Here is a 15058-nt window from a genome sequence, read left to right on the forward strand (position 1 = left end):
ATCTTTGCCTTTTTACATCCGTCTGAGATGGGACCTCGCTTTAACGTCTAATCTGAAAGAAAGCTCCCTCACTAGGTGCACGTTGGCAGGGACGTCATGGCGACAGGGACCCAGGTTCAATTCCAGCCTTGGGTGACTCTCTGCGTGGAGTTTGCACGCTGCCCCCGTGTCTGCAGGTGCTCCGGTTTCCTCCCGCAGTCCAAAGATGGGCAGGTTAGGTGGATTGGCCACGATAAATTGCCCCTTAAGTGTCCAAAAGGTTAGGTTGGGTTACTGGGATAGGATGGAGGTGTGGGCTTAAGTACAGAGGATAGGGTGGGACCGTGGGCCTTGGGTAGGGAGCTCTTTCGGAGGGTCGGCGCAGGCTCGACGGACCGAATGGCCTGCTTCTGCGGCGTTGGGATTCTACGATCAGCCGCGTTTACATGCTAAAGTCTCTGGAGTGGGAGTTGGAACCCACAACCTTCTGTTGCCACTTCCGACACTCCACGCTCCCGGTCTCTCGCAGATGAAAAGTGGGCAGTCTGTCAATACCCGACAAACCAAACACCAGCATGAGTCAGAGCACTGAGGGGTAGGGAGAACAAAAACTAAAATTGCTACGGCTCAGTGCTCCTGAACTGATTAGCACAGTAAACATGTCCTTGGCCAGCTTCCATGGCATCATGCTGTTAAGTTCAAGGAGCTGTTGGGTCAGCTAGAACTGTTCAGAGCTCAGACTGAATCACAACAACAAACTTGTTGACCAGTCGCGAATCTGTGCAGCAGGCTGTTAAAGCACGGGTTTATTGTCTTCTCGTACATTCAGCAGGAGAGGCTTTGAATGTTCTATTTTCAGAGTATTTTCAGAGTAGGAAATCCCTCAGCCCATTTGCACAGTGCAAGCTCCCACAAACAGCAATGTGAGGACGACTAGATAATTATTTTACTGTTATTGGTCGAAGGATGAATATTGATTAAAAAAACAGGTCTTTGTTGAAATAGTACAAAGGTTCTTCCGGTGGGCAAGATGGGCCTCAGATTGAGGTCTTCACCAAAAGACGGCATCTCCAAGTGTCCAGCACAGTGCCGGTTCGATCCTACTCTCTACCTTGCCCCTCGCCTGAGGTGCGGTGATCATTGAATCCCTACAGTGCAGAAGAAGGCTGTTCGGCCCATCGAGTCTGCAACAACCCTTCGAAAGAGCACCTAGGCCCAATCACTTGCTCTATTCCCCACCCTAAAGTGCAACTTATCATGGCCCATCCTCCTAACCGGCAAATCATTGGACTGTGGGAGGAAAATCGCCGGAGCACCCGGCGGAAACCCACGCAGACACGGGGAGAATGTACAAACTCCACACAGACAGCGGCCTGAGGTCGGAATCGAACCAGGGTCCCTGGCGCTGTGGAGCAGCAGTGCCCCCTCAGGTTAAATCGCCACCAGTCAGCTCTTCCCCTCAAAGGGGAAAGCAGCCTATGGTCATCTGGGGCTGTGGCGACTTTACTCCCTCAGTCTATTCACTGAGTAACCTGTCCACTTGACATCCTTAGTCAGTCAAGCCGATCTGTGGCTCTAGTGTCAGACTAATATTTTTTTTTCCCAATTAAGGGGCAATTTAGCGCGGCCAATCCACTAACCCTGCACATATTTTTGGGTTGCGGGGGGGGGGGGGGGGGGGAGACCCACGCAGACATAGGGAGAATGTGCTAACTCCACACGGACAGTGACCCGGGGCCGGGATCGAAAATGGGCCCTCGGTGCTGTGAGGCAGAAGTGCTAACCACTGTGCCGCCCAAATATTTTGACTCTTAACTTCCCTCCCGATTGACCCGGCATGGAGTTCAGCAGCACAAGATGGCGGCCCACCACCATCTTCTCAGGGCAACTCTCGAAGGGCAATAAATATCTGCCTCGTCAGCCATGTTCACTCCCCAATTCCCCAGAAGAAACAGTCAAAAAATAATAATTAGTGGAAAATATTCCATTCCACGATTTGATGAGCACTAAAAATAAATTAAATAATTATTTCAGATATTCCACTTCAAAATCAAACATAACAATTCGATTTCAAAACAAATTAATCTTTATTGATCCCTATTAAATAAATTTTAGTTAGAAGTTTTTAGTTGGGTCCTGTGAGCATTGGAGAGCACCATTTCATAGTCAGTGTCAATCACTACCACTGCAAAGTCCCATTTTTACACTGTTAGTTATTTGAAAGTGCATATTATTCAGCTTATGATCACCCTGCCTATCCAATGCAGGTTGTTTTTTTCCTCTAGATATCAGTTGAACCCCCATCAGTATACGAGGCCTGTGACGGAGCTACGTTCTTGAACGGTTGTCAAGAGACCGGGGACAATCCCAGGGTTTGGGGGAATCGGGGGCCTAAGCCAAATTTTAAAAAAAGGTTCTCAAGAAGTGTCAGCATTGCCGGTTACCATCCCTCTATCCCTGCGTGGCCTGTCTCTGAGCCGACCCCATTCCAAACATTCGAGTAGAAAGCAGCGACAGGTCAAAATTGCAATCTTGCAATTCCTGATTTTGCGCCATCTCTCTCTGAGGCTCCAGGAAGATGGGGTGACTTCACGCCATCTTGGACCAGCTGGTAGAAGGGCAGCTCTGGCAGAGTCTGCAGGGGGAGGGGGCAGTGCCAAGTCTCCCAGTCAGGCTTTCAACAGATAAAAAATCAAATCCAGCTCAGGTTTCACCTCACTCAGTCCAACTTCTTTTTTTCTTTTGAAAGGGGCACATGGAGCGAATTAACCTGCTCGCACTCAAATTCCGTATCCAGGTGGCCATTCTTCCAGGGTCAGCCTGGTGAGTGAGTGAGTGAGTGCTGGAGCCCTGAGGTCGGCACAAGCAAGTTCCAGCCTGGCGCTCAGAACAAGCTAGACACAGAGCTGCACTTTCCAGCCACAGTTTATCTGACTGGTGATTGGGACAGACCTTTGTCTCTTCGCTGGTCCAGTTGAGGGAATTAACCTTGGAGCACCCTGCCCTGTGCGTGGCCGTTGCAGTAAACGGACTCCAGCCATTCCAATCTCTTTGCTCTCCCATCCAGCCCGCCAAGACTGTTCACCAGGCTACGCACCAACGTTGAATCGGGACGATTGTCACATTTCCCTCCCTGCCCCCAGCTCATCCTGCTGCACTGATGTCTGATGCAGAGGAGTTTCGCCAATGGGAGTATTCGAGGCAAGGCAGCAGGGGTCCTGAGGGTTGGGCGCCATCTAAATAGGCAGGAGATGGGCACGGCTTTCAGGGGCTTTATCAAAAGCAAGTATGCTTTATAAATATGGCAGGGGTGGGGGGGTTCTCTTAACTTTCATCCATGAGCGCCAAACAATTCATACAGCCCAGAGAATCTTATTGCACATTTAATTTGCATTCAGTACTTACAAACCAACAATTACTGTTACTGGATTATTCAAACATTAGCATCAGGCACTAGAATTAATTCATTAAAAAAACGACAGCGGGAGATGTACTTGTCTGTATAAGGAAACGGCGCTGATCTCTGCCGCAATGTCAGGGACATTGGTGTGTGTGTGTGGGGGGGAGGGGGGGACGTGTTAACTGGCCCCACAGCATCCACACAATGTGTGTGTGGGCAGAGCAAATGTGTGCAGGAGGGGTTAATTTTTTCTAAAAAGGGTATGAAAGATTCAAACCTGCCCCAGGACAAACCAAACATTCCACCTCCGGAGTGGCACCATCTCCAGGATGGTGGCGATGGAACCATTTCGCAGGCACCATCTGTGAGGGATTCAATGGCGTCAAACCCTACCGGTCTGCGCTGTTGCCCCACCAAAGCTTAGATTGTCCCGATATTTGTCTTAAAGGGCTTTGCCCTGAGCTTCGCGGTCACAAATCCAATTTTCCCAGCTTCCACAAATGTGATGTTCCGATTTGGGATTTGCCCACCCGTGAGGCATCAGCCCTGAGGTGACTCTCTCCGAAACATTCAGGCTCATAGCTTCACACAGAGGGCAAGAAACACGATCAGGTGCAAGGGGAGGGGGTTGTTCGTGCTACTGTGGACGGGTCAGGCTGGGGATAAAGCGGCTGTTGGCTGGGAGATCTCAGCTTTAACGTGCCCTGGACTGCTCTCCATACCAGCTTACACATCAGAGAGATGAAACAGTGCCAGCACCAAACCAGCACTCCCCCTGCTGGCAACATTCCCGTGTGAAGCACATTCCAGGTCCTGAGTCAGTAGAAAATTGCATTCTATGTCAAACTGGAAGCCTTACGCAATTCGAACAGCGGATTTCAGAATACTCCAAAGTTCATTAACTGTGCTGCCTGACTCACACTCGAAAGAAACAATTCCAGTTCCACCCTTCCTCTGAGAAGTTGTAACTCATTTTAACCCTTTCCTGGACAGCAGTGTTTCCTCTAAGCTGCATAGAGCTATCGTCCAGACACAAAGGTAATTTAGACAAAGTTCAGCCGGACGTTACGGAGATAAAAGCCCTTGTAATTCAGTAACTGTCTGATATTGAGATGAATCCTGCCACACTGTTGAAAAGTATATGATCCAATTTCCAACGAAACGGTCTCCTTTTCATCTGCCACTTATAATAATTATCTTCATTGTCACGAGTAGGCTTACATTAACACTGCAATGAAGTTACTGTGAAAAGCCTCCAGTCGTCACACTCCAGCGCCTGTTCGGGTACACAGAGGGAGAATTCAGAATGTCCAATTCACCAAACAGCACATCTTTCGGGACTTGTGGGAGGAAACTGGAGCACCCGGAGGAAACCCACGCAGACACGGGGAGAACGTGCAGACTCCGCACAGACAGTGACCCAATCCGGGATTCGAACCTGGGACCCTGACGCTGTGAAGCAACAGTGCTACCCACTGTGCTACCGTGCTGCCCACTTTTGCTGCTTGCATGCTCTGCCCTACTCCTGTCCTAATCTAACTAAGCTGACCAATTCTAAACAATCGCCTCTCCCAATCTCCAGGCAAAAGGCTCACCAGGGCCTCCTCCCCGCAGTGGCACCCTCAGCTTCACCTTGCAGGTGGAAAAGGGGGGGGCGAGGGGGTGAAGAGCAAGACGTGTGGTTTCAACGAGAGGGCTCTTCACTGAAGGCCAAGTTGCAGGACGAGAGGTGAGGCAGGAGGGTGGAGGTGGGGGGTCCACAACACATGGAGCTGCTGTGAAACCTGCTCCAGGAGTGGAGGGGCAAAGGATCGGATCGGCCTCCACGACAAACACAGACAGCCTCGCCCGAGCACAGCAGTTCGTCACTTTGCAGCTCACCGTGGACTCCGACCCCTAAAATACCAACACAACGCCCCAGGGAAATGAAACCTGGGGTCACACCGAGGTTGGTGTGAAATAAATCGATGTCCTCAGACTGCGACTGATACAGCAGGAGGCTGATCGAACCTCTGGGCCGATGGACAAGAAGCTAACTGACCCAGTGGGCAGTTTCTATGAGAACTGGGCTTCCTGACTGGTCATTGAAGACACTGCCTCGTGTTGAGTTACTGGACAGCCAAGCGGCCAATCTTCATTGTTGAGCACTAACTGCCTGTTCAGCCTCAGAGGGCAATGCTGTCACCCGTGTGCCTGGTTGGGATTGGTGGAAACGAGTGACACCTCTTTAACACAAGTCAAAGACGCTGAGGCCAATTGCAGAACCCCCCCCGCAACTTTTCCTGTCAGGAGTTACTCAACAGGTGCTGAATGGCCGAGATGGTGAGGGTCGCAATAGTTGAAGACACGGACAGCTCTGGGTTCCTGTACCTCATGGTAAGGTTGGGGGGGGGGGCCTCTGACAGTAATCTTTTCCCAGTCCGTTAGTTAACTAAAATTTTAGTTAACCAGACTTTGCACCCTCTCCTTCCCCAATACGACACGACCAGGAGTTGTACTCTTGTACTCAGCTATCAAATGGCTACGGTTGGAGTATCTTAATAACCTCCGCCTCACTGCTCAGTTTCCATGGCTCAGGGTCAGAAGCTCTAAAATGCGCCAGCTAATCGGGGAGAGGTCAGGTGTGGATCCAGAGTTACAAACTCTGCCAGTTACATAATCTCGGGAGAGGAGGTCACGAGGGTTACAAAGCTCTTGGCATCTGTAGATGTGTGCGTACGTTTACCAGAAACTCTCTGGCACAGAGTCAAACAGTGTAAACTCCACTCCGCTATGAAGCAAATTCTTTAAACCAAAATAAAAAAAGTACCATTCTTCACTTTCAAAGGCTCCTGCCCCGTTTGAAGCCTCGACAAGCAAAAACCTCACCCTCCTCTTCATTACCCAACAGTCCTCCATTTAACTGCCCGGGATTTTCATGATTTGAGGCCCAACTTGGTCATCATTTGTTCGTAAACCGTCCAGGCCATGGCTGCCATCAGTGATCGACGTAACAACCGAGGGACAGCACCCCGGAAAAAGCCCATCATGCCATGGTTCTGAGGAGGGATAGAGAAAGGAACAATGTTATGCTGCCAATGAATCAAGTCAAGAGTCCACTGAGAAAGAGCTCAGTTTAATTCTTCCCCTTTTGCCAGGCTGGAGGACTATTGCAACGCTCCCATGGCTGTGGCACTTGCCCCCCTCCAGGGGCTCATCAGCATTTCAAAATTCTCAACCCCCTGCTAAAGATTCCTCCATGGCATTTCCCTTCTCCTATTCCTGCAATCTCCATGGAACCCCTAAAGTGCCGAAGCAGGCCATTCTGCCCATCGGGTCTGCACCGACCCTCTGAAAGGGCACCCTACACCTAGGCCAGAATTGAACCCGGGTCTCCTGACGCTGTGAGGCAGCAGTGCCAGCCACTGTTCCACCGCGCTGCCCTAGATATCTGGATACCAATGACATCAAGGGATATGAGGATAGTGGGGAAAATGGCTTCGAAGTAGATGATCGGCCAGGGTCTGTTTCGACGATGGAGCAGGCTCGATGGGCCAAATGGCCTGCACCTGCGTTCTTATGGAGCAGCGCATAGAGGGTTGGAATCATCAGATTTCACCGAGGGGGTGACTGGCCTGACTAACCATGGTGCGATCTTTGATATAGAGTATATCCAAGTCTGAGGTCGACAGACTTGTGGATACTAAAAGGAATCAAGGAATTTGGGGAAAGACGACTGATGCGGATCATCAGCCACTGAAAGGCAGCGAAGGTTTGAGCGCTGAATGGCCTCCTACAGTTTCTATTTCACATGCTCGTGTCAGACAGGCAGTGGGACAGTAGATATCAGCCATGATGTCTGGAACAGCGGATGGCAGGCCTGGAGGTGTTGTTGCTGAGGGACACCGTGTAAATAAGGAAGAACTGAGGGGCCAAGGTAAAAGGCCCGGGGTAAGTATGGGTGATTATTGGGGACACGTAGGAACAGGGTCACACAGGGGTATAGAGGAGAGCTAACAAGAGGAGACAGGATTGGTCACAGGTTGGAGGTTAAGTGTCGAGGGCTAGGTAGTGACAGGAATATCTCTAGTGGATGGGCAGGGGGACTTCACTCGAGGCCTGGGCAGGACAAGCCTACAGTCGAAGTCAGAATGGAGAGAGCAGAAAGGATGAGAACAAGGTTTTCATCTACATTTGAAGACAAAAGGTTGGTTGAAGGTATGGCAGCGGCTGGAGAACGCAGAGGGAAATCGGGTTTGATTCCCGGCTGGGTCACTGTCTGTGTGGAGTCTGCACGTTCTCCCCGTGTCAGCTTGGGTTTCCTCCGGGCGCTCAGGTTTCCTCTCACAGTCCAAAGATGTGGTTAGGTGGATTGGCCGTGATAAATTGCCCTTAGTGTCCAAAAAAGGTTAGGTGGGGTTACGGGGATAGGGTGGAGGTGTAAGAATAGGGTGGAGGTGTGGGCTTAGGTAGGGTGCAGACTTGATGGGCCGAATGGCTTCCTTCTGTACTGTAAATTCTATGATTCTATAAATGAATGTTGCGAAAATGGCCGTACCTCAAAGATGAAGACGATTGTGTGTCTGATACGTCGGTGCTTCTGGGGAGCGAGCTGCATGTGCGTTTTTATGACATCAGCTGGCTGGGTCGCCAAAGATGCCAAAATTCCCGCAAAGATGCCACAGCTGAAGTTGATCAGAGGGACGATCGGTGTATCAAAGCGCTCTGAAAGATAAGAGCCAACAATCAGCATTGGCCAAATAAAGCAACCCTCCTTTTGTGTTCCCGACCACCCCCAGTCAATTAACATGTTTGTCTGTCTCTCCATGAACCATTTTGTGTAACTATTCACAAACATTGGATGTTAGTTAACTTTTCCCATGAGACACCGCTCTGTCAACATTACCCATTCCACTCATGTCAATTGTCAGCCACTAGGTGTCTCTGTGGAGCAGCTCACTGGCGATGAGAACACAAGCAGAGACCATTTGAAAGACCCACTCCTCCCTTCTTGTTCCAAAACCTTATAATTTTTCTATTTTTAAGTATTGAAGCAATTCCTTTCTTTTTAAAAATAAATTTAGAGTACCCAGTACATTTTTTCCAATTAAGGGGCAATTTAGTGTGGCCAATCCACCTTGCCTGCACACCTTTGGGTTGTTGGGGTGAAACCCACGCAAACACGGGGAGTATGTGCAAACTACACACGGACAGTGACCCAGAGCCGGGGTCGAACCTGGGACCTCGGCGCCGTGAGATGGCAGTGCGAACCACTGCGCCACCTGAAGCAATTCCTTTCTGAAAGTTAATACTGAATGTACCATTGATCCCACTGCCCTTTCCTTAAGGCCATTAAGACATTGGAGCAGAATTAGGCCATTCAGCCCATCGAGTCTGCTCCGCCATTCAATCATGGCTGATATGTTTCTCAGCCCCATTCTCCTGCCTTCTCCCCATAACCCCTGGTCCCTTTATTAATCAAGAACCTATCCTTCTTCCAAACAGTGAATTCTAAGTATCGGAGTCTCTTCCAACGCGATCACCAACTTGCATGTGGGAAAAAATATATATTTATCATCCGACAGTGAAAACGTAGGGGTTTGTGAGAAGTAAACTTTAGGCTGAATGTTCAGCTAGACTAGAGCAGTTGTCAGAGGGGAGATATCAGCCGTGTGAATTCTTCACACAGTGTGATTTTTTAAATTTTCATTCATGAGATGTGGCTATCTCTGGCAAACCAACATTTTATTGCCCAAGCCTAATTGCCCTTGTGATGCTGTTCCAGAGCTCTGCCCAGGAGCCTAAGCAGCACTTTCCCCACCCTACCCATGCCCTGTTCTAGTCAGTATGCCATGGGGCTGTTCATAGCCTGGAACACCCCAGTGACATTCAGTGTTGGGTCTCCAGACAGGGCAGGATCTTCAACGTGGTCAAACCCAGAGACCGCCCGCCCCCCCCCCTCCTCCCCGATCATTCTTGGTTGACCTCCCTTGGGATTGAACAGAATGAACGCCGGGTTCAATCTTCAGGTTTTGAGTTAAGTCAGGGAGTGCTGAATAATTCAAACCTATTTTAGCGTCAGAAATTCAGCCACTTTGGGCAGCACGGTGGTGCAGTGGTTAGCACTGCTGCGTCACGGAGCTGAGGACCCGGGTTCGATCCCGGCCCCGAGTCACTGTCAGTGTGGGGTTTGCACATTCTCCCCGTGTCTACGTGAGTCTCACCCCACAACCCAAAGATGTGCACAGTAGGTGGATTGGTCACGCTAAATTGCCCCTTAACTGGAAAAAAATGAATTGGGTACTCTTAAATTTATTTAAAAAAAGAAATTTAGCTATTTATGCTTAAATTTCTCTGGTAAATTCCAGTGTCCATGGTCATAACAGAAGCTCTCCAGGTAAAAATGGGCGGGATTCCCCAATTCTCCCAATTGCGTATTTCTAGGCTGTTCGCTGGCGGCGCCATTTTCTACTCCCGCCACTTGTCAAAGGGATTTCCCATCGAAGCCACCCCACGCCGGCGGGAAATTTGCGGGTGGGTGTGCGGTGCCGGCGGGAAAAGAGAATTCCGGCCCCAGACATGGTGTAGCTACATCTGAAAACCAAAATTAGTTCAGCAGCACCTCCCTGGTGGGATGGTGTCATTACAGCGTGACAGGTTTACGCAGGGAATTTAGAATGAGATTAGAGGAATGTTTTGGGTACAATGGAGGTTGATCCTTGCCTTTGGCACAGTGCCCTTGCCTTTGGCGCAGTGCCCTTGCCTTTGGCACAGTGCTAGAATATCATGTCCCGTAAAAGACCATTCGAGATGGGCAACAAATGCTGACCTCACCAGTGGCGCCCACATCCCATGAACATAATTGTTTTTAAAACCTGTGCGCTGTAAGGAGCTTCTGTGCCAAAAACCACCCCCAACAAAGTACTTTCATGACGGCAACATCAACCGCACCGCACACCCACCTTCAGAAATTGCTTTCTTGGTCTGTGTGTAAAACATCAGATAAACCCCAGAGAAGGGGGCATCGCGCAGGAGTGTAGCTGTCAATCCACTGAACAGCGCCCGCGTGCCCTCCGTCTTGTAGATATTTCTCAAAGCACCAAATACACTTTCGTACCGATACTTCCCACTCTGTGGACGGAGACACACAAGATTAATTCTCTCTTTCCTGATCTCCCCACCCACACACACACACAAAACAAATCGAGTTAAAGAAGAGATGATTTCCTGCTGCATGTTACTCTGCTGTGATTATACTGCTTCCCCCTGGGGCTCTCTCTCCCTCGAGAGGTCAGTGCAGCAACTGACTTCAGCACAGAATCTAGGCCAAACATCCGGTGCTGCATCATCGTAGGTGGCATCCTTTTGACAGACATCAGACCGAGTTTCCTTGTCTGCTCAGATAAATATTAAACATTCCACGGCCACTACACAGAGAACAGAGGAGTTTCCTGGTCAGCGTTTATCCCTCGACCCAACATGCGATAACCGATTACCCGGTTATCACTGCACTGTTGTTTGTGGGATCCTGCTGTGCACAGCTTGGCTGCCATTGACCCACCAAACACCTCACAGCTTTGGGAGATCCAGAGGACATCAGGGGCTCTATTACAGACCTACAGTCTTTCTTTCCAACATCTCCAGGAATCTCTCGCACAGGCGTTCAAACGCCCAGCAACAGTGGCGGCCATTTTGTCACGCAACGAGCAAGCCGTCGAATCGCTTTTGGCTGAAGGATAAACACTGTTCAGGAACAAACGAGGACACATCCTGCTCTTCTTCAAACAGTAACAGTGATCTTAGGCATCGGCCCGAATACGCAATCCTGGTGTCACTCATGCAACAAGGGGACCTGGGCAACGCTGGATCTCTGGGTGCCCCAGTTGTTTGTAGCCCGTTTGGCTTTGGGACATTGCCGGGTGCTTGGGGAAGGGGGGTAGAGCAGAGTGGGAGTGTGGGGCAGTCTTCTCCGTGCCTTTCTCTGGCTCCCCGGTACTGTTGGCAATGGGCCAGCCCCAGCCAACACATCGCAAGTGGAGGTCCTGCATGCAATCCCTTGACTGGGGCTCAAACTCTCTTTGCAACCTATTCTCAACCGTGACAAAGCTCCGGGGCACATGAGCAAGAAGGGGAACGTCTTAGGGAGAGGCTGTGTGCGAGATTGAGGACATAGCCGCGGAGCTAGGTTTGCAGAGTGCTTGTAAGTGGGTAAGTTGGGGTGGGTGGGGGGCACAGTCCATTTGGAAGAGGGATCCAAGTAGGGTGCAGATGCTGAAAGCAGAATTAAACAAGCCAGGAATCAGTGTATAAAAGAAATGAACTCCAGCCCTACCTCGGAAAGTCGTGCAAACTCTTGCATTTGCTACAATGGGCGCCCAATCAGAGCCTGTTTGGTGCTTTGCAGGCCAGACCCACTGGAATTGGAGGCCACACAATTTCATTTCACGTTGGAGACAGGAGGAGTCTGTTCCCTCCCTCATGCCGGGGCTTCCACAACCATCTTTAAAAAGGCCCGTTCCTGTCTTTCATTCATTCTGCTTTCAGTTTAATGCCATGTAGATGTGCGGGGCAGTGTGAGGAGGGTACAATATTTACAGCACCAAGGAAAGAGTCTGCCAGTTCAATCCCCCTCCGCACCCCGTTGGTGCCTGTCCCACATCCACCGAACAGCGTTGAAAAACCTTGCAGTCAGGACGTGGCGTCAAAACTCACCTCGTATCGAGTCTTCACCACGGTCACGGGCAACATGCAGATGCCCGCCACTGTGCGGGCGCTGACGCCCAAACCCACCGACTCCAGCGCCGTTGGGCTTCTCTCGCTGGAGAGGAAAAACAGTTTTTAAGACATCATCACTGGGCGGGGGGGGTCAGCCTCTTGCAGGCCAGGTGGCGGGCAGGAGGGGGGCTCAGACGCAGCACCTCAGGATTGTGGGGAAAGCAAAGGCTTCCACCCTGATATGATCCAGAACATCCCCCCCTCTCCCAACACAGCCGACGGACTGCCCCTGTGGTGGGACATTTATTCTAGACGGGCCGTACAGTCAGGCTGCTGCAGTGTTGGGGATCAAGCACAGGCGTCACTCTCGCGGTCACACCGTACGTCTCAAAAACGAACATCAATGAAAAGCAGGACTTCCAAAGATTTCTCGCGGCATTCCTGGTGTCATCGTAGACTTTGTTGGAGCTTCATATTTTCTATCTTCCTAACTGCCCCTCTGTACATCTGAAGAAACTAAAGACCTGAAGACCCACTTCCCCACAAAGTCTGGAGATACCCTCTTCCCCTCCTACAGAGCTCCCTGTAAATGCCCCAAACGCTCCCAGAGCAGATATATCACGTGTTAGATACAGAGTAAAACTCCCATTACACTGTCCCCATCAAACACTCCCAGGACAGGTACAGAACAGGGTTAGATACAGAGTAAAGCTCCCTCGACACTATCCCCATCAAGCACTCCCAGGCCAGGTACAGCACGGGGTTAGATACAGAGTAAAGCTCCCTCTACACTGCCCCCATTAAACACTCCCAGGACAGGTACAGGACAGGGTTAGATACAGAGTAAAGCTCCCTCTACACTGTCCCCATCAAACACTCCCAGGCCAGATACAGCACGGGGTTAGATACAGAGTAAAGCTCCCTCTACACTGCCCCCATTAAACACTCCCAGGACTGGTACAGCACGGGGTTAGATACAGAGTAAAGCTCCCTCTACACTGTCCCCATCAAACACTCCCAGGACAGGTACAGCACAGGGTTAGATACAGAGTAATGCTCCCTCTACACTGTGCCCATCAAACACTCCCAGGCCAGGTACAGCACAGGGTTAGATACAGAGTAAAGCTCCCTCTACACTCTCCCCATCAAACACTCCCAGGACAGGTACAGCACAGGGTTAGATACAGAGTAAAGCTCCCTCTACACTGTCCCCATCAAACACTCCCAGGACAGGTACAGCACGGGGTTAGATACAGAGTAAAGCTTTCTCCACACCAGGCTTGTCCAACCTTTTTGGTTGGGGGGGGGGGGGGGGGGGGGGGGGGGGGGGGGGGGGGGGGGGGCACATTTGCACATTATCCTTACTCAAGAGGCCAATTTCAAAACATTTTGGGGGTGGGGGCTTTAAGGAAAGAAACGATTTCTGAACAAAAGTAAAAAGCAATGCAAATGCAATAAATTGTTAAATTTAAAAATAGAGTAAGTAATAAAAAAGACCAGCATGTGAGAGGGTCATTGTATGTGGTTGGGGAAGTGCCAATGCGTGCGTATGCGTTGATGTGTTTCCCGTACCAGCCTCCCCGAACAGGCGCCGGAATGTGGCGACTAGGGGCTTTTCACAGTAACTTCATTTGAAGCCTACTTGTGACAATAAGCGATTTTCATTTCATTTTCATTCATGTGTAGGGTTGAGAATGAGCGGGCAACCTGATACTTGGGGTAAGGCACACATGCACCTACAAACTCACTTAGTCTCTCAGGCTCACCCCCACACTCTCACTCAGCCACGCACATTCACCTGCACACTCTCCTACTGACCCCCATCAAACACTCATTCATACTCTCTCTCACTCACACGCACATACACTCGATCTCACACTCACCACAGTAAGCACCTTTACACATCATTCCACCTGACCTGGGGCTCCACAACTTCTCACACACGGGCATCAAAGCCAGTGTCACCTCAAAGCGGCCCCAGCACTCTGTTTCTCCAGCACCTTCTGGGCATACAGCTTCTCCAGCCCGCTCCCGAGCACATTGTTTCCCAGGCCCCACTCAGTGGCTAATTGTATCCCCAGCCCCGCTTGCCAGTCACTTTGTTACACTGCTTCCAAGGGCCAGAACTCCCCACAACTTGTGATTGTGCCCCTCCAATCACAGAATCTTTCTCTCGCACATTTGCTGCTGATAGGCTCGGTAATGAGCCTATCACACGCAAGCGTGGGGGGGGGGGGGGGGGGGGGGGGCAGCCTGTGATTGGAGGAGCATCCCTTTGAACAACCTTCCATTGCAACTTACCTGTTTAACCGGATGCGGGGGCCCCACAGAGGGGCTTCTCTGTCTGTACTATCCCCAACAAACACTCTCAAGGCTGGTCAAGGGTGAGGCAGATGTACAAGACAATTCCCTCTACACTGCTTCAGCTGCCAAAAGAGAGCCCATCGTACAGCAAGCACCACCCTGTGGCCCCGCTGGTACCCTCCCTCTCCTCGTGCATTGGTGCTGAACTGAATGTTAGAAGCTCAAACTAGCTAGGAAGCTGCCGAGATACAACTTCACATTGAACAGAGGCACGGGCAACATCCTGGGCTTTGAAGTTAAGCAGTGTGATGTGCGTCTCCTTCTCACCTGAAGAACTGCTGCTTCATGGAGTAGAGCATGCTGAAGTAAATCCCAACTCCGGGAATGCATCGGACAAACGACTGGACCGAAGGAGATAGAGATAAAATAAAAAGGAACCGGGTGTGAGGCTCACAGCTTGTGGGTCAACATGTACAGTCACAATACAGCGTGTAAAATATGCTAAGAGGTAACGGCAGCTCTGGGCACCTCTCTGGGGTCACGCCCTCAGATGGGCAACGGGCACAGCTGCTATCTCCACTGCCCAGTTTACCCCTACATCACGCAGACCTGGAAGGTTCCATGTTCAATCCCCCAGCCTGTACTGGTCCTAAGCCAAATGACATTGGCCTGGTCCCAGAT

At 50.6% G+C, this 15058-nt stretch overlaps 1 protein-coding gene across 2 annotated transcripts in view; it reads right to left on the reverse strand.

The window, feature by feature from the left end:
• Positions 1-2047: 2047 nt before the first annotated feature.
• slc25a38b (solute carrier family 25 member 38b) overlaps positions 2048-15058 on the reverse strand; it is a 36045-nt gene continuing 23034 nt past the window's right edge. For both annotated transcript variants that reach the window (XM_072492054.1, XM_072492053.1), the window contains exons 5-9: positions 14705-14778; positions 12071-12176; positions 10321-10489; positions 7917-8083; positions 2048-6417 (exon numbers count right to left, since the gene is read on the reverse strand). In XM_072492054.1, coding sequence (XP_072348155.1) covers positions 6295-6417; positions 7917-8083; positions 10321-10489; positions 12071-12176; positions 14705-14778 — 639 coding nt within the window. In that variant the 3' untranslated portion in view covers positions 2048-6294. The remainder of the gene's footprint in view (positions 6418-7916; positions 8084-10320; positions 10490-12070; positions 12177-14704; positions 14779-15058) is intronic.

Source organism: Scyliorhinus torazame, chromosome 29, assembly GCF_047496885.1.
Source record: "Scyliorhinus torazame isolate Kashiwa2021f chromosome 29, sScyTor2.1, whole genome shotgun sequence".
NCBI lineage: Eukaryota > Metazoa > Chordata > Chondrichthyes > Carcharhiniformes > Scyliorhinidae > Scyliorhinus > Scyliorhinus torazame.